Source organism: Tenrec ecaudatus, chromosome 12, assembly GCF_050624435.1.
Source record: "Tenrec ecaudatus isolate mTenEca1 chromosome 12, mTenEca1.hap1, whole genome shotgun sequence".
Taxonomy (NCBI): Eukaryota; Metazoa; Chordata; class Mammalia; order Afrosoricida; family Tenrecidae; genus Tenrec; species Tenrec ecaudatus.
Window position 1 is genome coordinate 61,504,625 of NC_134541.1, and position 27,994 is coordinate 61,532,618.

A 27,994-nucleotide genomic window follows, 5' to 3' on the forward strand; every position below is an offset into this window, starting at 1 on the left:
TTTTAGACACCACTTTATTAGGAGCAGGCTGCTCTTACCATGGCAACCAATCCCCAGGTATACACAGTATACACAGCCAGACCACCCCCACATTCGTCAGTCTTTTTGTATTGCATAGACTGAAAAAGAAGCAAACTCATAGGAGAAGGCTAGGAAGACCCACGATGATAGTGCCCTGCACATGGGGGAGGTCACTCCCTAGGAGCAGGGAGGTTCCTCAAACTGTCCTTAGCGCTTCCCGTCCCCATTCCAGCACGACAAGGTCCATAAAGAAAGAAGTTGGGTCAGAAGCCTCCAATCAGTGCACAGAACAGGCGAAGGAAGCAGGGAATCCTAAGGCCAAGTTCTTCTTGGCCTATATACCACTGAGGAAGCTCCAAGAGCCTCCGGGTCCCCCTCCTTCCCTAACGTGAGATACCACTCCAACTTGTTATCCCAACTTTTTACATCTGCCCCTCGAGTCTTGTCTCTGCTCTGCCCTAGAGAACACAGATGGATCAGCAAAAGGTTCCAAGACAAGACCACCCTCTTACGTTGTCTGGGTGTCACACTTCTTTTTAAAGCGGCAGAGGGGGTGGGGCGCGGGCGGGGGGGGGGAGGACTGAGGGGGGGAGGGCTGCGGTAGTCACCATGACTGAAGAGTATTGAGGCCTGGCTTGTATCAGGAACAAGCCTGGGTGTTTTCCCTTGAAATGGTTTGTAAAGTGACTGATAGTAAGAGTTGCTCTGCTAGGGGCAGTCAGCCCTACTGAGGCATGCCCACCCCCGCCCCCTCCCCGCCCATGCTGCACAGCCCCAATGCCACACCCTCCTCTCCTGAAAGGACCACCCCAAGCACAGGACAGGGCTGTCGTCAGCCACCAAGTCTCCATTGCTGCACTGGTGGCCCCGTCTTCTGTTCACGGGCATCGGTGGGAGGCTTCCTCACCTCCCTATGCCCCCTAAGAGAAACTCCCACCTACTGGCCTCCTGCAGGAGCTCTCTCCTAGGTCTCCAGACTATGAAGGGAAAAAATGAAATAAAAAGCCGGAAGCCCTTTCCTCAGGAAAAGCCCTTGCTTTGGTACCACCTATGGCAATGCTCCATGGAAGTGGTACCGGAACTTGCTACACTACCCTCAGAACGAACTGCTCCAACGACATGCTAGAGTATGTGCGCCCTCAAGAAAGACTCTGCTTGGTCAAATGGTCCCTAATGCCCAAAGCGTCTCCGGACTTGAGCTCTCCGAAATATCCTGATTGTTCATCCCTGAACATGTCTCCGTGAACCCTGGTGGCGGTGTGGCTTCAGTGTGGGGCTACAAGGTCGGTGGGTCAAAACCAGAAGAGGCTGTCTACCCCTGTAAAGATCTACAGCCTCGGGGACCTTAAAGAGCGGTTTCGCTTTGCCCTGGAGGGTCACTAGGAGTCAGAGCAACTCAATGGCTATGGGTTTGGTTGAACATGTCTCTTAAGACAGACAATTTCAAGCACTTTCTGATTGGCAGCGGCTAAGGGTCTCCAGGGCAAGCCATTTATTCCTGATGCTTCCAAAACTCTTCCCCCAAGGAACATGACGAGAGAAACGGCTTCCAAAGTGGCCTCCAGAAGGTGGCCTAGTTGTGGAGGGGACAGGGAAGCATGCCCTCTGTGTGGTGGGCAGCTTGGTCTGAGTAGCCGGACATGTGGGCTGGCAGAAGCAGCAGGGAAGGGACACGGGCTGCTTCCCAGAGAGCATCACCTGAGGTAGCAAAGAGGGAACCCCATCGGCTGACTGAAAAAGCCAAGGCCTGGGGCAGCCAAACGAAGTGCCCAGGACCAAAGAGCCTCAAGCTGTCAAGACTGAAGCAGAGTCTGTGGACAGCCGGGTGTTCCACACCTCACGCTCCTAGGTCTCTCTCATCCCCCTCTCCCTCCTTGATGGGTGCATGCTTGTGGCCACTGTGCGGGTTCTCTGAGGTAATACAGAGATGTGGTCTCTCCGAAGGAAGAAGCCATACCAACTGGACCCTCCTCACGAGGTGAGACCTGGTCTTGGCAACCAACGGCTGACCCAGGACTCAGAGGGCCATTTCCACTCTACCCCAGGGACAGCATGCCCTCACAGTCCCTCCTCAGATGCCCTTAGCCAAGGAATCCGCCCCTCACAAATTCCAGCATCTTCGTTTAATAACTTGATCCCTTCTTGCAGAAGATCACAAGGTCCCTATTGATCTTCTACCTTGGTCTGCATGGTAACCACTTAGAACACCTGGCGTCCTGAAACGGAGCGGGGGAAGAAGGTTCTCTAAATGCAGCAGAGAGTGGCAGGAAGACCTCGGGGTTCCCTGTCCTTCCCATGGTGCGGGATAGTGGACCCTGCACCAATCATGCCTCATCCCACTCTCCCCTCCAACCGGCCTCCTCCCATTCCAGCAAGTTTTCCTTTGGTCTTCATCCCCCATGTCAGTCGGGAACGGAAAGTGGGCTGAAAACACCGTAAACTCCTGCCTTATTCAGAGAGGGTCAAAGGGCCTTTGGGGCCACCTGAGGGTGCCAAGCTGCTGGGCCATGGCTCTTCCAACAGCCTGTGACCTCCCCTGAAGGGGGGATCAGGGTCCCTGAAATTTGGCTTAGAAGGTGCCCATCCTCCAGGCCCCTCTGGATCTGGGCCTCAGGGCCTCTGCCCAGTGTACACACCTCTCAGCCCTTCCCACACTGGATGGTGGGGAAGTGGGCATGAGGTAGACTGAAGTCAGCAGCCTCCCATCCAGGCCAACGAGATGGTGGAACTCTCTCGACCTGGTCCACGGTCCTTGTCCCTGGATGCTTCAGGGTGGGCCCCAGGCCATTGCCCGCTGCCAACTCTTCCTATTGGCTCGATGGTGGCGGCACCAGTGAGGAGCAGAGAGTGAGAGGCAGAGAGGGTCTAGTTCAGCATGGCCTCAAGATGCAGAAGTCGAGTTCCTGGGGCTTCCGGTGCAGGTTGCACTGGTCCCGAGCCAGCAGTCGCCCCGCCTGGCCCACACACTTGAGCGGCCGTCTCTTAAATCCCCGACCACAGCTCTTGGAGCAAGGTGACCACGCCCCAATCTCCCAAGCTGGGCAGGGCTCCCCGCAGTCCCGTGTCACCGCGGGCCGATGGGCTGCATCACAGGCAGAGTCCGAGAGCTGCCCCGGGGAGGCGCGGCAGTCCACGCGCCGAGTCTGTGAGCCTTTGCCACAGCTCGCGGAGCACGGCCCCCAGCTGCCCGCCACCCAGCGGCCAGGGGGCCTGCCGTCGCGCTGCTCAACCTGGTTGGAGAAGCTGAGGACGCTGTTGTGCAGAACAGAGGAGCCCCGGAGGTCCTTGTGATGGGAGGACTTATCTTCCCGAGGCTCCTTGGGCAGATAGAAAGAGTAGCGCACCCGAGGCGGGGTCATCTTCCCCACAGACAGGACCTCCACAGTCAGTGGCTCCAGGATGGGCCGGGACGCCTGCAGACTCTCCACCGAGGTCGCGGTTCCGCTGTACCGGAGCAGGCTGCCCTTCACCACCAGGTCCCGCTCCACAGCAGATACCACGAAGTGCCCATTGAGCAGGTACTTGCCTTGGCCGTTCTTCAAGGCCAGGTAGTTGTCGTCGCCAATGAGCCCCTTGTAGCCCCGCTGGCGAATGTCGATGCTCGAAGCACCTGCAGGGATGGCCACCACAAAATTGTAGCCGTGCCTGGAGTTGGGAAAGAGGAGGTGGGAGAGATGTTAGACAGACACCTGGACAGAGGACAGCGAGCCCTCATGCCCCCTAACAGCTATAACTCTTCCCCCTTTCACAAGCCACAGGGCCAGGTCACTGTGATGACAGTAGACAAAGGACAACTAGGTTTGATGGCATTGACTCCTACAAAGCTCACCAACAATCTACCCCCCACCCCCAGACAGTCTGAAATGGCCTCGTGATCTTTCTTCTGCTGCAAACTTATCTTCGGGTGATTTCTGGCATGTAAGTGAAAGCACAAATTGGGGGATCAGACACATCCCTACCATTTCCCTAGTGTGTGTTAGGTTTCTGAGCTTCTCCTGGCTTCTAGTTCCTCGCTGGTAAATAGGAGATCACAACAACACATGGCCCATTGCAATGAGGGTGAAATAAGCTTAGGCAATTGCCATCAGGTTTGGGCCACAGTAATCACGCAATAAATATTGACTACAGAGTGAAGGGAAGAATAAATCGACACTGTCCATAACTGTGATAGGTAGGCTTATTGTGCCAACCTGGCCAGTAGGAACATGTGGGATTAATAAAGTTGCAGTATGATCGGAGGACCAACAAATAAATGGTTCAGGCCTTGGTGATTGGACCAGCATGCGGCTGCTTTAGCTCATTCTCTGCCTCAACTTGTGAGCTATACTACCTGTGGGAGAGCCAACCCATGGACTGTCACTAGAGCTTGAGGTTCCTGCAACACCTGCTTCACCATGCTGCTGGTGTGCAAATAGCTTGAGCTTGAGGCTGGTGGACCCTGTCTTGCTTTGCTTGAGTTCGATATCCCCTCCGGGCCTGCTTCACTAAGCTCCTGAGCTGCTGACTGTTGATGACCCGCCCAGCTGTTTACCTGCATTGCCCGTGGGAAAACTCAGTTGTCTGCTTCCTTGACCTTGGACCCAGCAGCCCTCATAAGTTGAAGGACTTCCAGTATATTAACTGTTCCACAGAAATGAGTTGAACTGAGCGCTCTGTACTGCTGTGTGAACTAATTAGCTGTTATATTCCTTTGTGCTGATTAAATATATATATTATATGTAATATATATATAATCATAAGTGCCCTGGTTTTGTTTCTCTAGAGAACCCTGCTTAACACAATATTCAGGCCTAGGAATTCTGTGGGAGGGAACCAGATCTAGCCCCAGGCTCAGGCGCAACCCAAATCTACCATTGGTATTTCAACAAATACATTTCTCTGGGCATCAGTGTCCTCCACTATACAGTAAGCTAGTTAGGCTGCAATTTTTCTAAGACTCCTTCCAGTCTCAGCATGTAATATTTGCTACTTAATCAATTAAGCAGGTCTGGCAGTATTTACATTTAATTCCCTGTGTTCCTTTTGAAAGAATAGTCTAGAATCCATCTACCTGTAGTGCCCAAGGTCCCAAGATAAGGATCTAAGAACTCTAGCAGATGGAACCACGTCCAGGGATGAGCGCTGAAGCGCAGGATGGCCATGTGGGCCTTCCAATCATCAGCATCTGGATCAGTGTGCTTTCCAAAGACAACATGATCTGCCCCCCAAATGAGACCCAGGGGACCTACCTGTCCCCATTTCTTCCAGAAAATGGATCAGGACTTTCAAAGAATGGACACACACCCCCCAACCCAGACAAGAAAAGGGGAAGTGCTCAACATTAGAAACCTCAAGCTAGAGAGTTCCCACTTAGGAGGACAATAGGAAGGCCCCCAAAATGGCCCTGCAGCTGGATCCCAGTGTGTTCCCCAAGAAGGGGAGACGCCTTCTAGGCTAACTCCCTGCCAGTCTCTCCTAACCCCAAGCCCCAAGGTTCAGGCTTCGGGTCTGAAGGCCTCCAATCACAGTAATGTATATCATTTGCCCTTTTTGAGCATCCACTCTGCACCAGGCACACTGCTAAGCGTGCTCCTGAGACGAATTAACATCATACTCCCAGAGCCAAACATGAAATAAATTAGTATTATGTCTGTATTCTTAATAAAAAAAACCGTAGGGATGATATCACTTGTTCAAGATCATGCAGAACGTGGTGAACTGAGATTTGAACTTGTGTCTCTTTTGCAGTTGAAATCTTGGCGGGCTCTAGTTCACACTACATCGACCCTCCCTGCCATTTCTCTGACACACAGCACACGCTAAACGATGTCTGTCCTGAGTAGCCATCTTTGCATTCAACCCCATCAGATGGTTGAATAAGTGCGCATAAGCCTTGGTGAAGGTAAGTATGGCTTCCATCACGAGGGCATTGGCCAGGATCTGGCATTGATTCTCCTCCAAACTCCCAAGGCCTGGAAGGAATCCCAAGTACTCTCCCTCCCCTTGTCCTCCACTGCCCCTTCCAGGCCCGGAACTCACATGGGCTTGGTGAAGAGTCCTGTCACCTTCTTGCAGCTCTTGTTGTCCCCACCACACACTCCACACTTGTCGAACTTCTTCTTGGAGCCCAGGTTCCCGTCACAACCTGCCTTGATGCACTTGCCTTGGACACAGACAGAGGTGGAGTCCAGAGTGCATGAAGTGCCATCCACCACCTGCAGGAGCAGGGGGGAAAGGAAGAGGATGCTCAGAGGGGAAGAGGGGCCCCTAGCCCCATCTCATCTCCTGCCCGGTGCTCACCTTGGGAGCCAGCACGTAGAAGTAACCAGTGCCGTTGGCTCTGCAGATGAGCTTGCACTTGTCCCGGGGAGACACACCTGAGTACTTGGGCACCCAGGACACTGCCAGGGTGAGCCGATTGGTGCTGTGGTTGTAGCCGTTGAAAGCCTCACACTGCTCCTCCCGAAAGCTCTTGCCAGAGGCTGTGGAAAGAAGAAGTACACACTGATAGCTACAGTGAGGAGCCGAGGAGCAGGCAAGGGAGGACAAGGGAGAGCAGCTTTTCGGGGTGGGGGGAGACACAGTTGTTCCAGGCCTCAGGCAGCTCATCCATTCTACCCTTGGCCTTGTGACCCCTCTCACAAAAGCCACGGCTGCCCTGCCTCCAAGGACTTAAGCAGGCTGGCCCCAAAAGATCAGCATATGGGCAACGCCACAGTGCCCAAGCTGTGTGGCACCTGCAGCAATCTAGCCTTACGCTCCCTTTTTGACAGGAATCCTAAACTTGGTCGGTGCTATGGACCCCTTCCGCAGCCTAGCAAAACCATTGGTATAAAAATGTAAGCGCATAAGATAACTTACATGAGATTATCAAGGACTGACATTATATCGATGTGCTAGGAGCCTTCGAAAAGTTTGTGGGGGAAATCCCATATCTTTTCATGTTTTCCCACAAATATTTTGAAGCTCCTCATACAACGTTTGATACGTTTAAAGCATGTTCATGATGCGTGGGCAGCTTTATTGAAGCACTACAGGGAGCGAGCCTACGAGGACGAGAGCGATTGGGATTCTGGAAACGTGAGGAACGCAGACGGCATCTTGTGTTACTTATAAACTGAAATATAATATGAAAATAGGCACGATCCCGACCAGTGACAAAGTCACAGATACAGTTGCTACTACTGTGGTTAGTTGCCTACATTTCCAGTTCAAGAAAATACTACAATCTAAAGTGCTTAGTAAAAAGAGAGAGGTATTTTTCCCCCTTGCTCAAATGCATAGGTTCCAGTCTAAGAATCCTTGCTTATAAAGATGGGCTTGGCAATATTCACAAATAAGAGTACTGCTAATAGTTTAGGCCTTGAACCATTTCGACTCCCAGTCTACGCATCCATAGGAGAATGAGTCAAAGATGGACAGAGAGGAGTGACTCTGAGCGGTATCTGCAGTGCTGCCTTTCCGGGGCTTGTCCTGCGGAATAGTCTTGAGTGCAAACACTCGCTGGTCACATGGAGGCAGGGAACGATTTCTAGCGAGTCTTGCCTCCCTTATCCCCGCTGCCCTGCTATCCTGCCCTCCTCACCTGAGCTGGGGCATGGTTCCAGGTTGCAAGATCGATATTTCACCCGTACTCCCTCGCAGTACTTGCCCCCATTGGCAGGGGCCGGGTTGTTGCACTGCCGCCGAGCCAGCTGAATGCCCCCACCACAGGTCCGAGAGCAGGGGCCATAGGGCTCCCACTTGGCCCAAGAGCCGTCCACCTGTGAGAAAGGGTCTGTTAACACTTCTGCAGAGCTCCTAGGTTCCACACCAGCACCTTTAGTCCGTATGAGAGCTAGTATAGAAGACCAGTATATGGCTATACTAGTCTCCTCACAGCCAAATTCGTAGCTCGCTGGAATAAAATCAACTTTGTATCATGAGGAGGGAAATGATGAGCCGATTGTCAGTTTGTCTATAGCCCACAAGCATTGCAATTAATTGACAGATACAAGCTTCTCCTATTATCAATCAGACAGCTTAGAAGAGAGGCCTCATCGAGCGACCGAGTCAAGTTGAGAAGTTTTACAATCGGCTCTGCCTCTAACAGATGGATGATCTTGAGCAAGGAGCTAAACCTCGTACATTTTAAGTGCTTCGTCTACAAAAAGGGAGCTAATCCTATTCAGAAACAAAGTTGCTGTAGCATGTCTTGCCACAGAGCAGGAAGTCAAAGGTAAACGTACTTATTTGTTAGTGTCTTTTTAAGAATCTCTAACTGTAAGGTATGGCCAGTCCGATTCCTTCCAACAGAGAGCCCTGGTGACACAGTAGTTATGCATTAGGTTGTAATACTCAAGATCATCCATTCAAATCCACCAACCACTCCTCAGGAGCAAGATGAGGCTCTCTACTACCATCAACAGTTACAATATTGGAAACTCAAGGGGGAAGGTCTACTCTGTCCTAAAGGGTCACTGTGAGTCGGCATCAACTCCAACAAGCTATATAACCATGAAAAGAAGGAGGAGAAAATGGTGCAAACAAGTCAATGCCAACTCATGGTGATACAGCCATGTGTCACAGCCTAAAAATACTCCATAGGGTCTTCTTGACCATGTCCTCTTTGTACCTGGGTGAGTTTGTACCGCCCGCCTTTCCATTATTATTCAAGCACAAACCATGTGAGTGAGCCAGGCATCTTATATCCTAACCAAGCCCACTGCCATCGAGTCAATTTGATGTCGAACTGCCCCAGTGGGTGTCTGAGACGGAAGCAGAAAACCTAGTCTTTCTCCCACGGAGGCGCCAGTGCCTTCAAAATGTGAGCAGGCCCACGCACAGCCCACGAGACCACCCGCACACTGAATATCTTCATTTCTAAGTGTTCTATCACTCAGACATTTCACAAGCACACACTTTTAAAAAAAGTCTGATCTTGACCTCAATCAAGGGCTGCATTCTAAAGAGTTTTACTGTAAGTGGTTCTAATGTTTGTGTTAAGAGGAGATGGAGATAATAGGTTGTTTAGCAATTGTAAAACTCTATTTGGTTTGGGGGTAAACTATGCCCTGTTGGGCTTTTTTGTTTGTTTCTTTTTTTTTAAGAGGGTAACAAGAGGATAGACATTTTATAGCTCTCATTATGTTTTCTGAGACTGACGGTAAAATGAGTATTAATTAGTTCCCTGAATGCATATCAGTTGAGCAATAGAGGAAGCGGCCTAGTGGCACAGGCCTGGGACAGAAACCCAGTCACAGTAATCCATGAAGTGAAGAAGCCACATGGAACTCATCGGAACTGACTTCACATCTCACATGTACGTTAACGTGTTTATCTATTCGGCATATTCATTCTAGCTGTTCTCACGTCAGGTCAGGTTTGCTCATTGTGGCATGTGGATGTTATCCTTTTAAACATCACTTTCCCGTAACCATGATTCCTCCTCAAAGCAGAGCTCCGCATCCTTTGGCCCCATAGATGTAGGACCGTCGGTGCCTGGTTTCTGGCCTCACTTCTCAATCCCTTTCAATTAGGGTTTCCTTCCCAACCTGGAAGTCGCTCCCCCGAATATCAACAGTGACTTCCATGCCCAATGACTGAACAAGACTAGGCTTAGGCATGCTTTACTCAGTGATGTCTTCCGTATCTAACTGTCCCTCGGGCTCCTGGGACAGCGTGCCTCCCTTCCTCCTCAAGGTCATTTCTTCTCGCTCATCTGCACAATAAATGTCCAAGGTGCTCCTCCCAGAGGCCACTCACTCGTAGAGCAGTCAGTCAAATCTGCCTGCTCTGTGCCAGGTACCATTGGAAGCAGATCCCTGCCCTCAAAGTGATTCCGTCCTAGTAGTTTCCGTCAGAACCAACCCAGCGCATGGAGTGTGTCTGGTAGCTTTAAAGGCAAAGAGAGACAGGAGGCTACTGTGCGGGAAGACTGTGGGGTCAGAGCGCCTGCTGTGCGGGAACTGAGGGGGCATTTAAGGAGAGTCTAAAGGAAGCGAAGGAAGGGGGCCAGGCGGACCTGGGAAAGGCGGTCCCAAGCAAAGGAAGCAAGAGGAAAACTCTGAGGAGGGACCTTGCTTGAGATTGCCAGCTTCCCAGGAGGCCGAAGCAGAAGAGAGTGTCTGAGAGCAGGGGGGCGGGGGTGGGGGGGGTGGGAGGGGGGTTGTGGCTGTCTTTGGAGAATGCTAGGCAGAGAAGCACCATGATCTCACTCACATTTCTTTAAAATCCTTTGAAAGCAGATGATAGCCATGGTTGCTCAACATGATTGATGCATTTGGTGTCCCTGAGTTTCGCAGATGAGACGATGTTGACTTGGCAAATGTCATTGTTATCTGCATTTTTAAAACTATTTAAAAAGGGAGGACCCTTGGCTCTAGGTGGGGAATCGTCTGAAAGGAATGCGATCAGAAGCAAAGGGTAATTCCAATAATCTGTGGTAGGTGGTGGTGACACACAGAGGCATGCACCAGATACAGCAGGGGAGGTGGTGACAAAAGGATTCTGGACATGTTTTGTAGATAGCTTCGACAGAAATGGCTGATGTATCAAATATGGAGTGTGAGAGAAAAGGGGGTTTGACCTGAACAACCGAAAGTTGCTGCCAGTGACCAAGTGGGGGAATACTGCAGACGAAGCAGGTTTGGGAGAGGCGACTGAAAGTTCAGTTTGCAGCTGTTATTTTAAGAGCTTATTGGACACCCAAATGAAGACATCGCAATAGTTAGACATCCCGCTCTGTGGATCAGGAAGAGGTCTGTGCTGACAGTAGAAATTCGAGATTCTTCAACATCGAAAGGGGTCCAAAAGTCATGAGTCTAGAGCAGGGCTGGGGAACATCCTGGCTGAGGGCATAAAAGGCCAGTGAACGTGAACTCATCAATACCAGCTAAGCCCTCGAAAGAAGAGAAGCCAGAAGCCGTCCCAGCCATCAAAGTAGGGGTGAGTTACTGAAGTGTCGTGAGGATGGTCCTCGAAGGATGTTACGAAGCTCGAAACGGCTCTTGGCAGAAACTAAAAGGGTTCCCTACCCGTAGTCTACAAGAATCCCTGAAGAGATGGAACGTGGTTCAAGAAGGCTGAGCCGTGGTGCCTGGGGCCGCCGTCACAGGAGGGGGGAAGCCAAGAGGCAGTGGGGCCTAGGTGCTCCCAGGAAGGAAGCAGACCACCGTACCAAACGCTACTGCTAGTAGGGAGGCAACATGATTTCTCGCTGAATTTAACAAAGTATACACTATTTGGCTATTTAATCCGAGTTATCTTGAAAGGATGATGGAAGTAAAAGTCGACGGAAATGGATTCAAAAGAAAACTGGAAGAGGAGGATGTGGAAAGAGCCGGTTTCCGCAATTCTTTCAAGGAGTTTGCTACATATTCAGCAGGGAACTTGGATGTGATTTATGAAGCGGACGGAGGGTCATAAGAATATTTCTTTAAGATATAAAAAATTTATAGCAGTTTTATTTCCTGAAAGGAATGGACCAACTCAAGAGAGAAGAAAGAGTACAAGAGAGAGGAGAACATAGAGTGAATCCCTGAATAGACAAGAGAGGGGGGCTTTCCAGTGCAAAGGGCAGCTCACCACAACAGGACACAGGTAAGTGCGGTACAGATGCCTTTCAATCTAAGCCCACGGCTGCTGCAGTCTTGCCCCCAAACTATCTTCCCAAAGCCGTTTCCAGTAGAGCCTCTGGTCTCCTAGCCCTCGTCTCAGATGCACCCAGAAATGCCTGACTTCCTGCCTGAGCCCCAACTCGTGGCAACCTCACAAGAAATGCCTGGGGCGCCAGCCACCCCTATGATCTGCTGAAGAGCAACTTGTTGTGATCCATACGGTTTTTCCGGGTTAATTTTCACAATTAAATCACCAGGCCATTCTTTCTTCCTTCCTTCCTTCCTTCCTTTCAACCTTTAAATAGTAGTTTTATCGGCAGGCCTTTCCTTTCAGTCCAAAATCTCTGCTGAAACCTGTTCCACATCCGCACAACAAGAAAGCCTCGCGGACAGACGGCAGTGGCCGCGCATGAGGTGCATGGGCCGGGAATCGAACCGGGATCTCCCACGTGGGAAAAAGCAAGCATACTACTGCTGAACTATGACTGCCCACAGTTGCTCCTGCTAGAATGTCCTTTTCTCCAGACCTTACTGATCCCTCGAGGCGCTACTCAAACACCACCTTCTCAGCACAGTGTTTTCGGGCTCTGTAAATCATGAATGAGTCCCTCAGCGGTTCAAGAGGTAACACAGCTTGACGGCTGTGACCTGCGTGAGGGCAGGGGAGGCTGGACTGCATCAGAGGCACCCTGAAAGAAAGGCCTGACCACTGGCTTCTGGAAAAGTAGCCACTGAAAACACCACAAGCCAGTTCTCCTCTGATTCACATGCAGTTACTATTCATTGGCAAGGACTTGATGGCAGTGGAAACAGACATGATCATAAATGAGCTCTCTCTGTTCTCCCACGTCGGGTCTTCACGCTTCCACCCTAACTCGTTCCTCGCTCTCGCCTCTAGACTGTGAGCCCTGTAAGTCTGTGATTTGGTTCTTTTTCTAGCCACCTCAGTACCGAGCGCAGTAACCTGAACATGGGAGACAACTGCCTTTGAAAGTCTACTTAAACATAGATTCCCAGAGCACAGGGAAAATATATATTTCAAATCATTGTCCACCATTGCCATCCCGGGAAACTGGTAAGGTATTTAGTAAATGCTTCCTTCCCACTCCCCAGTATTGCCTCTTCCCATATAAAACACGATGCCAATCCTCCGCCAGCAGCCAGGGATGGCCATCCAATGAACCAAGGGACTTCTCACCATCTGGAAAAATCACAAACCTTTCGCTACGCAAACCAAAAACCTGAAGATCGAAAGTCCTTGTGATAGTCAGAGACTAGTTGAGGTCCTGAATATGTAGTTGCCTGATTGCTGTTTCTATTTTTCAGGGGTGGGGGGGAGAAAAAAGGTTTGTCCAAAACAGCCAATAACAAACGTCGGCTCTGCATTCTGTTCTGGTGGCCAAGAGCCAGTCTAGTCATCTGTCTGCCTGTGGAGCAAATCCAAAAATATCTGAAGAGGAAAGAAATGAGGGAGTGACTCTCAATCTTGAACACTGAGCTCCAGATGCAAGGCTCCTCCACAGTGGCACCGGGTGCCGAGCTCAGGGCTAAGAGCCCAGCCTGTGTTGGAGACTCTTGCCCTGCGTTGAAAGAGAGTCCAATTCTCTGAGCTGTCGTCGTTGCTCCCTAGTCCACAGAGTTAGAGAGAATCGTAGTAAGAAACAGTGCAGCAATCTGTGACTGGACAGGCTCCTTGCAAACCAAGGGAAGGGAGAGTTCTGAGCTCAGCTGCCCTCCTTCCCACAGCACCCACCTACCCCCCACACACACACACACACATACACCCCCGGAGGCAGACTACAGCACTCACCTTGTATTTATTGATGTTGTGCCGCTCGACACAGACCCCCTTGAGACAGAACTTGCTCTCGCCACAGCTGGTGCCATCTGCCCAGGGGAAGTGGCGAGTCTGGCACACCATTTGTCCCTTGGCCTTGCCAGTGCACCACAGCTTGGCGCAGTACTGCATGTAAGGGCAGGGCTTGGAGCCAATGCCAAAAGCCAGCTCGCACTGCTGCTTTAGGGAGTAGCTGGTGCCAGGCAGGTCTTCAGGCAGCGAGATGGGCTTACTGGGCTCGTCCAGGAGGCAGGCCCCTGCAGAGAGCCCAAGGCAGTCATTACTAGGGGGGAGGGACCCCAGAATTTCAGGGTAGGGATCGAATGAACCAAGATATAACTGGGTCCCCTTTGAAGCCCCGTTCTTTGAGGTCATGCACAAATTACTGAGAGCCACAGTCGGTGACAGCCGCCTACCCCCAGCTGCCCCGACCCCTCAGTGCTACCCAGCTCACCATGGCCGTTGTCCAGGAAGTCGGTGATGATGGCAGCGCTGCAGGCTGACCACGGGCTGGCCCGGTCAATCTGGATGAGGGTTGGGGACATCATGTGGTTGGCTTGGAGTTTCCCAAACGCCTCTTCACACACTTTCACATTGTCGTGTGGCATATTGAACACGTGGCCTGTGGGTGAGGCGAGAGGGCTCAGTGGCACAAAGACAGGGCTGAGAAGAAAAGGCACAAGTTGAGAGGAGCGGGGCCCTGACCAGGAAGCCCACGTCAAGGGTTTGCAGCCTGAACATTTCCACCATCCGCCAATGCTTCGCAAATGTCTCAGCATCATGGATTGTGTGTCCTGCCCCTTCCTTGGTTGTGGGCTTGGTGAGGACTGCCATGTGCCTCTCTTCTCCAGCCTCTTCTTCCCACAGGACCCAATCCGGAGACAGTCTTCTGGTAGAGATGCTCTGAGAAGAGCTGGGCCGGGCCGTCAGAGAAGCGAAGGCAAAGCTATTGCTCAGGCTGATAGTCGCCTAAGGAAGGATCCCTCGGGTGTCTCCCGGTCTGTGGAGAACCCAGTGAAGACCCAGGAAGACCCCGGGGGAGCGTCCCTCCCTCCAGCCGCAGCCCCCTTCCAGCTCACCCAGCTCATGGGCCGTGGTGAAGGCCGATGGAAGGCCGTCATCCTCAATCACAGAACAGCTTCTCTTGGGGTCGCACATGGTGCCCACGTCGGCCATGCCCAGGGTGTCACAGGTAGTGGCGCCACACAGGTCCTGCCAAGAAGTGGGGATCAGGGACCAGACATCAGAGATACCAGAAGGGACCTGAGAGCGGCCAGATGGCTTTACAGGAGAATCCAGCTTTGGTGTTGGAAAGCCTGAGCAGGCCAGCACCTCTCCAGCCAGGCCCTTTTCCTAAGGGCTGTGAGGCAGTCACAGAAGACTAGCATCCGGGCATCAGGAGGAGGCTTCTGAATGCATCTCAGCACCTCACTGAAAAATGTGAGGAGGGAACGATCCTGTGGGAGGAAATTATCAGGCACGAATGTAAATTACAAAGTCCCTTCCTTTAGATAGAAATGGTCTTCCAAACCAAAAGTGCAGCCATACCCGCAACTGGGCAAGGGCCTGGTGGCAGTCAGCTGAGCCAGCGTGGAAGCTGGCACTGCCCATCCAGAGTAGTGGACAGTTAGGTCCTTTTGGAGTGACTGGCTTTGGGACAGCTAAAAATTCAATTCCGTTTCTCAGGCAAAAGGTCAGCAGCCCAGACCTTTCTGTTCCCGACAGAGTCCCTTGGGTTGGGGCAACTGTAATAGGGACAAACTCCTGTCTAGATACAGAGCATTGGCTCCAAAAGGTCAGGGGCCACGAGCTGCAGGGCTGCTAAAAATACATTGTGGCCTATGTCGACACTGAAGTTTAACTTACCGCAGAAGCTTGGGCTTCTAGCAGTAAACCTTGGCAGGAAGAATTTCCAGGGGATACAAAAAGGCAGGAGGGGCTCCTGGGAGGGGTATATCAAAGAGTATTACAGGGCCAAGGGCAGTGGATGATTTACTGAGGCTCTAGCCCAAATCTCTGTAACTCCCACCAAACAACCTTTCCCTGCATGGGTCTGAGTAAGAAGGTGGGGGAAGACACTGATCAGATTCACCTGCATGTGAATCAGTGTTACTAGGACACATTGTGATTGACATCCCAGGCACTCTGAGAAGCAGGGGGGAGTTATTTCACTACCAGCAAGAGACGGGAGTAGAGTATGTCCTCAACACTGAGATCCCTGCACAGTGAACTTCCTTAATCCAGAAGACAACTGTGGCACCAGAGGAACTGCAGCAGAACCAGGAGCCAGGGCATGAGACAATGCCATGACTTCCCAGGCCACAGAGCAAGTTAAGCTGAATGTTCTAGGGTAGAAGACTGGCTCATGGAGTAGAGCGCCTCTCAGTACTCAATTGGGAGAGCTGGATTTGCTGACACAAGGAGGTGGAGTGGAGCTGAGTGCATGCAGGCTGGCGCTTACTGGAGTGGGGTGCCTCTAGGCACTTAATTCAAGGAGCTGGGTTCACTGACCGACCCAGCTTGAGCTGAATGCCTTCAGTTTGGGACATTAATGAGCAGCTCTGAAGGAATTTTGTAACATGTCCTGACTGAACATCTGAGCATCCTGAGCATTTCTCGCCTACATTGTATCGTATTGACTTCTTTATCAACCCCCTTAGTGGTGAGTGTGGTCTGTGAGTCCCGTTTGGCCATTGCAATGAAAAACAAGAACCTAAACGGCAAAGCAGATAATGAGTATGAGGCACAACCCAACAGACCAGCATTGCATCTAAACCGAAGGAACCCAAGATATGGAAACAGGCTCAGATGCTAGTCCACCACACACACCTCCTCTTGATCGCATGTGTTGCTGCATCTCTTCCTTTAACTGCAAACCAATTCACAGCTTACAATAAACCAGTATAGGTAGTGCCTCATTTAATCCCCATGAGTGTGCTAGCGGGTAGTTTTATCACGACAGCGATTTCTCAGAGGTGGAGACTTAAGACTGCTAGAACGAATAATGATAGGCATGAAGTCCCAAGTGCTGACTGTGTGTGCACCTTGCACTCATTCCTAATCTGATCCTTGCAACCTCCCATGGACCATTATTACCTCCTTTCTCAATCAAGGGACAGGCTCCTGAGTTAACACTCAGGAGAAGGAGCTGAAGGGAGCCAGGGAGTCCACATATAAACTACACACACACACAGAGAGAGAGAAGCACACATACACACACACACACACACAAGTTGTCTCAATTATTTCTCCTTAGGATTCTGAGCATGCATGCATCTTTACACACACATGCTACTGTGGGTCAAAGGTGGGCAGCGGGGCTGGTGCTGGCCAGGGAGCACAGGAGGAAAATGGTCAGAGTACAGAAAACCAGCAAACCTTAATCCAAAGCACCCACAGGTTTGCCGGCTGAGCAGTCACTCCTGGCTTCGCACAGTCAGGTGATGGCCACACTGCCTAATGAGTGAATGGTTATTCTGGTCATGGAAGGGCAAGTGGGATCGGATGAACCCGGAGGACCCCAGAGCCAATCAGAGGTGGAGTGTGCACCCATCCATGGTCTGCGAACCTGGGGCTGTGCATCACACTTCTTCCACCCAGTGACCCCCCTGCTGCAAGGAAGTGGGGAGGAACCTTAAATGCCCTTCGCTTCGCAGCACCCTTCCCACTCCAAAGGCTCCATTCCCCAGAAAGCTCTCCATCCACAGAGCTCCAAAACCTGGAAAAACAACCCCTGCCGTGCAGGGCACGTGACTGAGGAACAGACTGGCGCACACTGGCTGGCTGTGAGCAGAGGGAAGGGGACCGAGGTGAGGGAGCTCCATGTGAATGTTTTTGCGGTGCACAGGGAAGAATGGTGGGCAGGTGGGCCATGTGCCCTGTGACTGGAACATTGGAGCCTCACCGAGGTGGGCGTTGCTGCAATCCTGTTGTCTACAGCGGGTACGGAGAAGGGGGGGGGGGGGCTCACATTGCCACTAAGACACCATGTGTACCCACCACTAGCAGAGAACAGGGATCAAGAAGGCTCATTAGCCCCATCACTGCTTAGATGGGGGACTTTGGACAAGTCACTTCTTTCCCCAAGGCTTCAATTTCCTTCTCTGGGGAAGGGCTAATTTTCTACTAGAACGAGTCCCTTAGCCACTACCCATCCCTATTCCAGGCAGCTCACTCTTTCTGGACCTCTAGATTATTAAGGAAACACACAGAACAATGTAGCTGCAGAGTGGAAATAACTCCAAAGCACAGCTACTGGCCCACCTCTGTAGAGGGCAAAAGGAGCTCACAGAAATGAGAGGTCACACTCCCTCGTCTCCCATGCAGATTACGAGCCCTGAGCTCGCCCTGTCCCAGCAGGGACACCTTCACCGGGCAGACAGAGTGCAGATTGGGACTGAAGGGGACACTGCACTTCAGCTGCCCTTTAGCTCTGCTCCACAGCTGTGAAGGCTTTAAAGCCAGCACCACCTTATTCCACAACAGGTGATTCTCTCCAACAAAGACATGCAGCTGCAGGCCCTTCCTGGCCAAGAGCAGCCTGTTCTTTCCAGCCAGAAATCCCAGTTTCCCTGGATCAAACAAGTGGAACAAGGACCAAGCCGGCAAACTTCCTGAGGGTGAGGGTGTAGCTGCAAGCTGTGTCCTGCTAACCAGTGTCCTCGTGGTGGGACGAGGCAGCTGCTTTGGGGTCAGAGGTTCGGCCTGACGTTCTTCCCCACAAGGGATCATGTGAAAAATGTCTAGGCCTCAGTACTGCCAATGCCTCCGGCGATCCTGCAGGGCCTGGGGATGCCCGGCGCAGAGGCCTCACTGCTGCCACGGGAGGCACCACCCTTTTGGAACGAACTCAGATGCACTCAGTTTGCTTTGAGCTCTTCCCGCTCGGGCACCGGTCTACAGAAAGAGGAACTCTCCCTGTTCCTTCCGACTGGAGGGTAGATGCATTTCTCTGCCCCTACCTGCCTCGGGATTTCTATTTGCTATTTCTCTCGGGAACTGCAACTGCTTTTCCAGGAGGCCCAGGGGGCATTCACGGCAAGAACCTAATTCCCTTGGACTATCCTTTTCTAAGTTTTCCTTACCATGAAACGCTTTAGGGTTTGAGTCACCTTGAAAAAAATAAATGCGTAAGGACCAACACTTTGCAATGGCTGGTCCCTGTTTACCAGTGCAACTGCCCACATCACCCACGCCAACGTAGCCTCTACCTTCTTGGCTAACAGCTGGTCTCCCTGATCTCCTTCCTCCTTTCTCCTTTCGCATGACATGTTCTTGGATGTCTAGCATTTGCTAGCATTGGGGAGAAAGAGAACCACTTAAAATGCAAGCACACACACACACAAGGGTTTCCACTGAATTGGGGAAAAAAAGAAGAAGAAAATTGGCAAAAGATAGGCAGATGCTTCAGAATTTAATGGAATGTAAATGGAATTAAAAAACAATGGAATTTCTCCGTGAACTTTTTGAAATCCCTTTATACATACATTCTCATGTCATCAACATCCCATTACACAGACATCCTAGGCATGAGCTCCAGTGTTAGTTGTCAGAGCCATGACATAGCAGTGGGGAGCTCCTGGGTGATATAAACAATGGAGTGCTTGGCTGTGAACCCAAAGGCTGGACGTTCAAGTGCTTCAGAAGAAAGACCTGCCTGTCTACTTCCTCGATATCAGCCACTGGAAACTCCATACAGCATACTTCTACTCTACACATACGGAGTCACTCTGAGTCAGAATTAATTGAATGGCCACTGGCCTTATCATGGCATTACAAGGGTTAAGATCTCATTATGCATATGAAAAACGGAAGCTTCGGGAGTGGGAATTATTCACTCGGCTGTACAATGAACCGTTGGCGCCTGGATCCAGGCCCTATGACCCCAAAACCAATAGTGTTCCTTTCGTCACATCACACTGCACTTGTCGGGACGCCAGCATTACAGGTGAAACCACCTGCCCTGCCATCAGTACCATCCTTTTCGCTTGCTGCCCATCAGAATCTCTGCCGTGCAATGCTGCATTCTCAGCCAGCCCCAGGTCTACTTTTGCTCATCATCTAGCGATTTAGTCCTGGGAAATATGACTAAGGTTACCTGGTGAAGGAGGAGATAACACACCAAGAGAAGAGGGCTCGTGACTCCTCTTAGGATATGCAGTTTCAACAGACTATGAACCCCTCAAAACATGGGAGACGGTATTATAGCAAGAAACTGAAAAGGCACAGCTTGGAGAAAGAATAAACCTTCCCCAGAAGGGTGCGTACCAACTCTGAGGATAACGGCTGACACTTGGTTAAGGGCAGTGGTGGCGTCCTCACCTTTCATGAAGAAAAACTGGGTTTAATCCCTGGTCCATGTACGTTCCGCACAACTCCCACCTGTCCATCAGTGAAGGCTCGCATGCTGCTGACCTACCGAACAGGTCACAGCAGAGCTTCCAGACTAAGACAGACTAGGAAGGAAGATCTAATAAATTATTTCCCAAACTAAGCCAATGAAAACCCTGGGTATTACAACGGTTTTCATGGGAGTGACACAAGCCCGGAGAGCATTCAGCTCCTTTGTACATGAGTCAACATGAGTCAAAGCTGACTTGATGTCCACTAACAAAGATGGAGTAAGCCACTGCCGTATGTGAGACCCTGTTCTAAGAGCTTTATATTGACTCATCTGATCCTCACAACAGCCTTACATGGAACACTAACCCCCATTTTACAGCCAAGATCCAGAAAAGATAAGTAACTAGCCCAGGGTCAAGCAGTCTAAACAGAGAGGAAGAGCAGTCATGTGGAAAAACGGGCTAAACTCTTACCACCGTTGGTCACGGTTTCCAGGCAATACCAACCCCAGTGCCAGCTTCCTGGGAACAAAGTTGTTGAGGAAGCAGAAGCTCAAGGGGGGAAGACTTCCAACCCTTCCCCCCTTCCCCAGAGTGCAGACTGTGCTAGTGGGCAAAAGTGGGAGAGCCCTGACGAGAGAGAGGCATCAGGATCCTGTGCCAAGATGTCTGCGCCGCCACCTCGCTGGTTGAGCAAGACGCTGGCTCCCTGCCTGACACCTGCACTGACACACTGACTCTGCTCCTGCGGTGCCCCTTGTCTGCTGACTCCCAGGGCAGAGGAACATACTCTTCTCCGAAGGGCCTCCTTCCTGCAGGAAAAAACCTGATGGCAACAAGCCAAAGCCAAATGCCAACCAAACCTACCCCAGCCAGCCCTGCAGTCTGACAGCCTAGAAAGTCGGGTGAGTGATTCCCTCCAGAGAGGGGAGTTCACTGTCCAAGCAATTCTTTTCTTTATTCAGCACCTGCCTTCCATGAACACCCCCTGGATGGCTAGATGTTTCACCCCCCGGGAGCAACAGAGAGCCAGCCACTCCGTCTCAAGGAGTATGCAGAGCACTTGACAATGGTGGAGGCCGTAGCCTACAAACCAAAAGCAGGAATGTGCAGTCAGGGAAGTGCTACGGAGACTTGCCAGGACAATGAAATCGGAGGCCCTGGTGGTCTAGGGGGTTCAGCATTGGGCTGCTAACTAAAAGGACACCAGCTCAAACCCCCCGCCTGCTCTGCAGGATAACAGTGAGGCGTTCTGCTCCTGTAAACACTGACAGCCTTAGAAACCCAAAGGGCACTTCCACTCTGTCCTCTGGGGTCCCTGTGCATCAGAATTGCCTTGATGGCATTGAGTTTGGGTTGGGGTTTTAGTCCTCAGAGTTGTACATCTTGGCAGGGGGGCCTGTAGGTAATTTAACAATATGCACTACCATCAACTTGATTGGACTCATAGTGACCCTGTAGGACAGAGTAGACAAGCTCCGTCAGGTTTCTGAGGTTAGGAATCTTTATGGAATCAGCTGATGGTTCCGAACTGCCGACCTGTGGACTAGCAGCGGAGTGCTTTAACCACAGTGCCACCGGGCTCTAGTGATAACAATAAAAACCAACAAACCCACTCCCATCACGTTGATTCCAACTCACAGCAACCCAATATAGTTTCCAAGACTGGGAAGCTTTACGGAAGCAGACAGCATCCCTCATCTTTCTCCCTCAGAAAGGCTGGCGGGTTTGAACCACCAACCTTGTGGCTAGCAAGCCAACACCTAACCTGCGCCATCAATGATAACAATCCAGAAAAACCAAATGCATGGCCATCAAGTTGATGCCAACTCATAGTCACCCTACATGATAGAGTAAAACTGCCCCTGTGTGTTTCTGAGACTGTAAGCCTTGAAGAAAACCCCAACTTTCTCCTTCAATGTTAACAATGGTTGCCATTAGTTGGGGGACTATTCTAGACACTAAATAACTTGTACCAACAAGAGGTCTGGAAGTTAAGTATCATTGTTGTCATAATCTCCATTTAGGGTGAAGGGGAAAAAAACTTACATCGAGTCGATACTGACTCATAGTGACTATAGGGCAGAGTAGAACCTCCCCTGCACGTTTCCAACACTTGACTCTGTACAGGTGTAGAGAGCGCCGTCTTTCTCCTATGAGAACGAAGAAGGTGAAGTTCAAACAGCTAACTCATTCGATGCCCGTTGCCAGAAAGTAAAAAAGCAGGATTCAAATTCAGCCCTGCCCAATTCCCAACCTGGATTCTTTGCGTGGTTTAATGAAACTGAGGCAACTGAGGCTGAAGGTCAAAAGACTAAAGCGAACAAGTTCAAAAGAGGGGAAAAAAGAGGCAGAACTAGAGAAGAAAGCCTCACTTGCCTTCCCTGACTCTCAAAAACCCAAAGCAAATGCCAACGCGCATTCCTCCCTCCACCCTTGCTCTGCCCCCGCCTGTGTTAGTCCTGGCTGACTTATTTGGTGAAGTAAGGAAGAGAGAAGAGTAATCCCTGTAGAAGCCAGAAACAATCGCAGTCCACTCCCCCTCCTATTTTGTGTCACCCAGAGGCCCCTTCTCCCCCAGGATCCAGCTGAAAATAATAGGTGCTCAATAAGCATCCATAAAGAATTATGCAATAGGGACTGAAAGCCAGGCAGTGGTGTTTGACCTGAAGAGAGAGAAAATCCAGAGAGATGAGGTCTGCCCAGAAATAGCTGGCTCCCGCTGACCAGTACAACAAGCCACAAAAACACTTCTCCCATAGAAATACATGTCCACCCAGGACAGCACGGCTCGAATTCTCCATAGATCCTGCTTCTCATCCTGGGCTGACCTCACCCTGCTGTCTACAGGCCAATCGTTCCACAAAATACGATGCACGCCCTTTCTTGGTGAAGTGACTTTGAATCTGTAAGTGCTTTGAATGATCAAATACTTGCGGATTTGTTTTTCCTCCCTAGGTCTAGTCTTCTCGGTGTTGGGATTTCAACATCGCACACACCTCTTCCACCTTCCCAGAGGACCGAGACTTCTGCCCAAGCGCAGCGCATACTGTTTGCACACACGGCGCCCTGGATGCCATTCGGCAGAGAGCACGCATGCGCCGCATGCACACGCCTCCTGTGGCCTTTTCTTCCAGCTACCTCCTGCACCTGGCTCAGGTAATGCCGCGGGAGCCAGCCAGGCCTTCCTTACTGATGCCTCCCAGGGAGAGTGAGATTGAGCCATGCGAATCTCTGGTCCCCTCCCCCATTATTTGAGAAAACCAAGAAATCGGTGACTCTAAATGTCACTTAACAGACAAAAGATGTTTTCGAAAATAAGCCCCATTTCTGAATATTGTATCCAAATGAATTAGTGTATATAGACAGATATTAGCATACACACACACACACCAAAACAAATGCACTGCCATGGAATTGATTTTGACTCATAACAATCCTTATAGGACAGAGTAGACCTGCCCCCGTGGGCTTCTGAGCTTGTAAGCTTTACGGGAGCAGAAAGCCTCATCTTGATCCCCTTGGAACAGCTGATGAGTTCGAACTGCTGACTTTCCGATTAACAGCCTATGCATAGCCGACTATGCCACCAGAGGCTCCTTATATGTGTGTATGTATGCATGTGTGTGTGTATAGTGTGTCTGCATGTATGTACATGTCCGGGTATGGATGAATTGACAAATGAATTCATTTGTATATGCAGATGTTGCATAATGGATATGAGATGCATGATCACTTGAGTGAGAAGCAGTGACGTCCAAGATGTGACTGACTTTTCGAAGCTATTCTGTCCATCGGAAGGCCAAACCAAATAACGGGGAGGGTGCCTATATAGATGTGTAAAGATAGGTGCTGGATATACAAGCATATGGCAAATATACATGAACATTTATATGTATCTATACCAGCAGCTATATACACACTAATTCATTTTTATATGTGTGTACAAAGATCTAGCAAGATATACCTATACATACATACATGCATACAAATGGACTTAAAAGGTACTAACCCACCCCCAAAATCAAACCCACTGCCCTTGAGTCGATTCCAATGCCTGTGGTTTTCGAGGTTGTAAATCTTTATGGGAGCAGACAGCCTCATCCTTCCCCTTCAGAGTGGCTGGTGGTCAACTTTAAGCTTTCATTACATATACCAAGATGCTAGTAAACGGAGTTTCAGCGGACGAGCTCATCCGTATGCCTTAACAGATCACTCCGAAAGTCTTTCTTCATGTCTTGAAGGAAGTAGTCAGCTCCTTCTCCAGGCGGAACGGCCTCAGTCGGAGAGAAGCTGTGAGTTCTTTTTCTCAGAATACTGTGTCTGCCCCCAGGGAGTTTAAGAATGAGAAGTTTCTAAGCCTCTGAGAATGCGGCAAGCCCTGACATCTGCGCTGGCAAAAAGGTGGAGGATGGACGTTTGCTCTAGAAACATACACACATACAGGCACGCCACAGACATATTTTGGGTGCGGTTCCAGACCACCACAATAAAGGAAATCTTGCAATAAAGCAAACTACAATTTTTTTTTGCTTTCCCGGTGCATATAAAAGTGATGTTTACACTATACTGTAGTCTAGTAAGTGTGCAATAGCATTATGAAGAAGTATGAAACCTTGTAAGAATTCCCAAATTGTGACAGAGACACAAATGAAAAATTCTGTTGTAGGGAAATGGTGCCAACAGATTTCTTTGATACAGAGTCACTACAAACCTTCAACTTGTTATAAAAAAGAAAGAAAGAACTGAAGCAATCTCTGCAAAGCACAATAAAGCAAAGTGCAATAAAATGAAGTATGCTTATACCTTGGCAATGGGCCTGCCCACACAGCAGCCTCCCCATGCTATGGCTTGACCCTGCTAAGTCCTAAGGTGAGAGCCGCTTCAAAGTCACCTCTTGGACATCCCTGCCTGACTCGAGTGATCATGCATCTCACTCCCATTATGCTTAGACCACATAACTCCCTAGGGTCCTAGCACACATTGCTGAGAAACAAACGCCCTCAGATGGTTGGCTTGCTTCTTCTCCAAACAGCATGGTCCATAGTCTCAGCAGGAGGCTTCCCCTTCCTCGGGCTGGTTCCAAAGAATCCGTCAAATGACCAGGGACCAAAATTAAGGTCTGCTGCATTGTAGTTAACAAATAGCCTCTACAAGGTTCTCTCGGGTATCAGATGAGGCAACAGCTGCTTTGCCCATTAGTACTTGCTGTTTTCAGCCAGCAATCAGACTGTAGAACAGGGGTCAGAACCACTCCTTTGCAGTGTCCCCATCACTCAGTCCCTTGCCGGAGCTGGGCAGTGGTAACTCTACAGGCCTCCCCTGGAAGAATGAGAGCAAGGAAACTAGCTCAGGCCAAAGATGCCCCTAGAGAAACCAGGTGGTGGGAGGAGAAGGCTGGGAAATGGAAGGAGTTCAACTCCAAGAAGGGACTAACTGCCAAATGGGTTAGTGTCAAAGGCTCTAGCTGCAGGCCTTGTGCACCAGTCCAACCCTGGCCATTTGGAAATAAGGGCGAGTTAAAGCACTGAAGAACCCAGGTTTCTCTGTTATCCCCAGCATGTTGTGGTTACAATAAGGAGAAAACAAGAGCATAGCCTAATTTCAAGTCACACCACCCCTAAACAGATCAAGCCTATGCCTGGAATGACCCATTGTCCCTGTTTCTTGTATCTGAGAAAGTTCAAGAATCCAAACACTTCACAGGACCCAGTCACTCCAATGTCCGTGAAACTGAATTTGCATAGATGAGAGGTTATTTGAGCGAGGGACACTTATTTGAGAGAGAAAGGCCGGGTTCCCTAAAGTGCCTGTAGGCTCCTCTGCTGTGATCCTGGCTACACCCTCCTGCCATGTCCCTGTGGCCGCCAAATTAGGCACTTCCCAGCCCACTCCATTCTCTTTGGAGAAGCAGCGCTGCTCTGCTGGGCATGTCCATCTTCCCAACCATCAACTGGAGTCTCTTCTATGGTTGTTGCTAAACTAAGACACTTGCACACTGGCACCAAGGCCAAGGTCACAGACTTGCCATCAAGTTTTAATGAAGAGCAGCGGGCATGAGCAACTTTGCCTTCTGCACTGTAGTATACAGCCCATCAAACGTGCCATCTTTCACCCCAAAATAAAAGGGGGGCAGACTGTGAAGGATCTTTCCAACTCACCTACAACCCAAACAGCCCCAGCCCAAATGGGTGCCCTACCTAGCCTGCCTGCTCTGAATGGCTTGAAAGGCCCCAAAACACAAGGCGTAAGCCGCCGCAGAAGTGCACATTAAGAGAAGCAGCAGTGCGGGAGAGAGAGTATGCATCTGGTGTGTGAATCCCTCACCACAACTCAGAAATTTCCCCTCATGAGTCCCCTCTTTTCCCATTCAAGTGTCCAAGATAGAGAAAAGATAACCGAGCAGATTACCCGCAAGAAATGTCGCCAGGAGCTGTACTGGGATGCTTGGGTTATCTTCCAGCTCTACAGCCAGTGCAAAGACTCGGGGGAGGTGGCTGAAGGGACTTATGCGTTCCAATACAACTGGGGCGGGACTTTCAGGCTGACTCCAACAACATCCTCTGAGCGCCTCCTGTAGGCGTAGGAGACAAATTGCAGCTTCTAGGAGGCAAATTCCTGCCTGGTGCCCCTAAGTGATTGATTGATTGATTGATTGATTGATCCCGGAGGTTCTGATTGGCTGGACCCGGTCAACACCTTCCCGAGCGACCCACTAGCCTCAAACTGCCTCCTTGCACGTGTTCCGCTAAGTCAGGCCGTTTCTGGAAGTCCAAAAGAGGAGTGGGAGGAGATCAACAAAACTTTAAGCTTGACACAAAAGAGATTTGCAGAGCTGTTTAGCGCGGTTGCCCTAAGATAATGGTGCTACCTTAGTGCCGAGAGGCGGCGGATCTGCTCACCTGCCTTGTGAAGAGGATGGCGGTGTCCCAGTATTCGGGGTGCTTGTCACTCACTTTATTCAGCTTCTTCTGCCAGGCGCAGAAGTTGCGCAACGTCATGGCTGCGTTGCCCGTGACCTTGGGCCCGGAGTCGCGGTCTCCTAGAAGCAGCACCTTGACCACCACGATGTTGATGGGGTTGAGGATGCTGGGGTGGCGGTAGAGCCGAGCCGCCGTGGCCAGCAGCGTCAGCAGGTAATGTTCCAAGTCCGCGCCATGGAACTTGACCATGGACTCGTCTGCCACCACCAGCGTCTCCACATAGCGCGGGATCGACACGAAGCGCTTTGCGCGCGCGGACCTGTGCCGGCCCCGCCTCTCCCCTAAGCCGGCCCGACGCAGCTTGTAAGGGTCCAGCGCCCGCAGGATGGCCGGGTTCCAACCCGAGGCCACCCCGCAGCGGGAGGTCGCGTCTCCAGGCCGCCTGCCAGGGACGTCCCGGCGCTGGAGAAGGTGCGTGCCCTGGCGGGTGCGCTGAGCCGCGGGCGCGCTGGCGTTGGGCAGCGGACTAATGAAATACTCCGCTCCCCCGTAGCCAAAGGCTCCGCGCAGTCCTCCGCACAAGCTCACGGCGGCGAAGGAGCCCGGCTCGGCGTTCACGTTCCCCGAGTAGAAGCACCGCTGCAGCTCTGGGGAGCTCCCCGCCAGGCCCCGGAGCTGGACTCCCAGGTGCTCGGTGGTGAAGGCAGGCGCCAGGAACTGGGCATCTGGGGTCAGGTGGAGATAAAAGTCCTCCTGAAAGGCTGTGATCTGAAAGATGAGGCCCTGCTCCCCGGCGTCCTCGGGACCCCACCAGTAGTAGTGGCGGCCGTTGATGTCCGGGTCCAGTCGGATGGGGATGACCACCTCTAGCTCTGGCTCGGAGCCGCTGGCTGGTCGCCCGGCGAGGGCCAAGGTGAAGATGCCCAGCAGAAGCATGGCGCCGGAGCCGCGCACAGCTGTGGACAGAGGGAGGGCTCGACCCGGCTGCCTGCAGCCAGCCACCGGAACCGCCAGCCCTCCGGGGCGGCCCGCAGCTCCGAGGAAGGCGGCAGAGGGACAGATGCACCTCCCGGAGTCCCGGGCGTGCACCAGGCAGCCCGCGCTTCCTACCTGAGCCTTTGGGGCAGAGCGCTCCCTGGGAGCTCAAGTACAACTGCAGGCGAAGATTTGTAGCCGAGAACCAGCTGGAGTGTGGGCCCGCCGCTGTGAGCCGCGGCCACTCGCAGCGCGGCAAACCAGGCGCTGGGCAAGCCTCTTAAAGGACCCCTCCTCTTCGGCCTGCCCAGCCAGCGCCCC

At 51.3% G+C, this 27,994-nt stretch overlaps 1 protein-coding gene across 1 annotated transcript; it reads right to left on the reverse strand.

The window, feature by feature from the left end:
* On the reverse strand, positions 1-27,963 carry ADAMTS15 (ADAM metallopeptidase with thrombospondin type 1 motif 15). The gene is made up of 8 exons (XM_075564072.1): positions 26,678-27,963; positions 14,514-14,646; positions 13,889-14,056; positions 13,408-13,691; positions 7,586-7,763; positions 6,301-6,482; positions 6,040-6,215; positions 1-3,666 (listed from the first exon to the last, which is right to left on the reverse strand). Exons 1-8 carry the CDS (start codon positions 27,632-27,634, stop codon positions 2,892-2,894), a joined length of 2,853 nt encoding a protein of 950 aa, XP_075420187.1. The 5' UTR covers positions 27,635-27,963; the 3' UTR covers positions 1-2,891.
* Between the last annotated feature and the right edge of the window lie 31 nt (positions 27,964-27,994).

Coding starts and splice junctions, on each gene's coding strand:
- ADAMTS15 (XM_075564072.1), bottom strand. CDS start 27,634: ATGCTTCTGCTGGGCATCTTCACCTTGGCCCTCGCCGGGCGACCAGCC. Junction 14,647..26,677: donor CCATCCTCTTCACAAGGCAG/GTGAGCAGATCC, acceptor ACTTCTTGGCAG/GACCTGTGTGGCGCCACTAC. Junction 6,216..6,300: donor TCTACGTGCTGGCTCCCAAG/GTGAGCACCGGG, acceptor CTGCTCCTGCAG/GTGGTGGATGGCACTTCATG.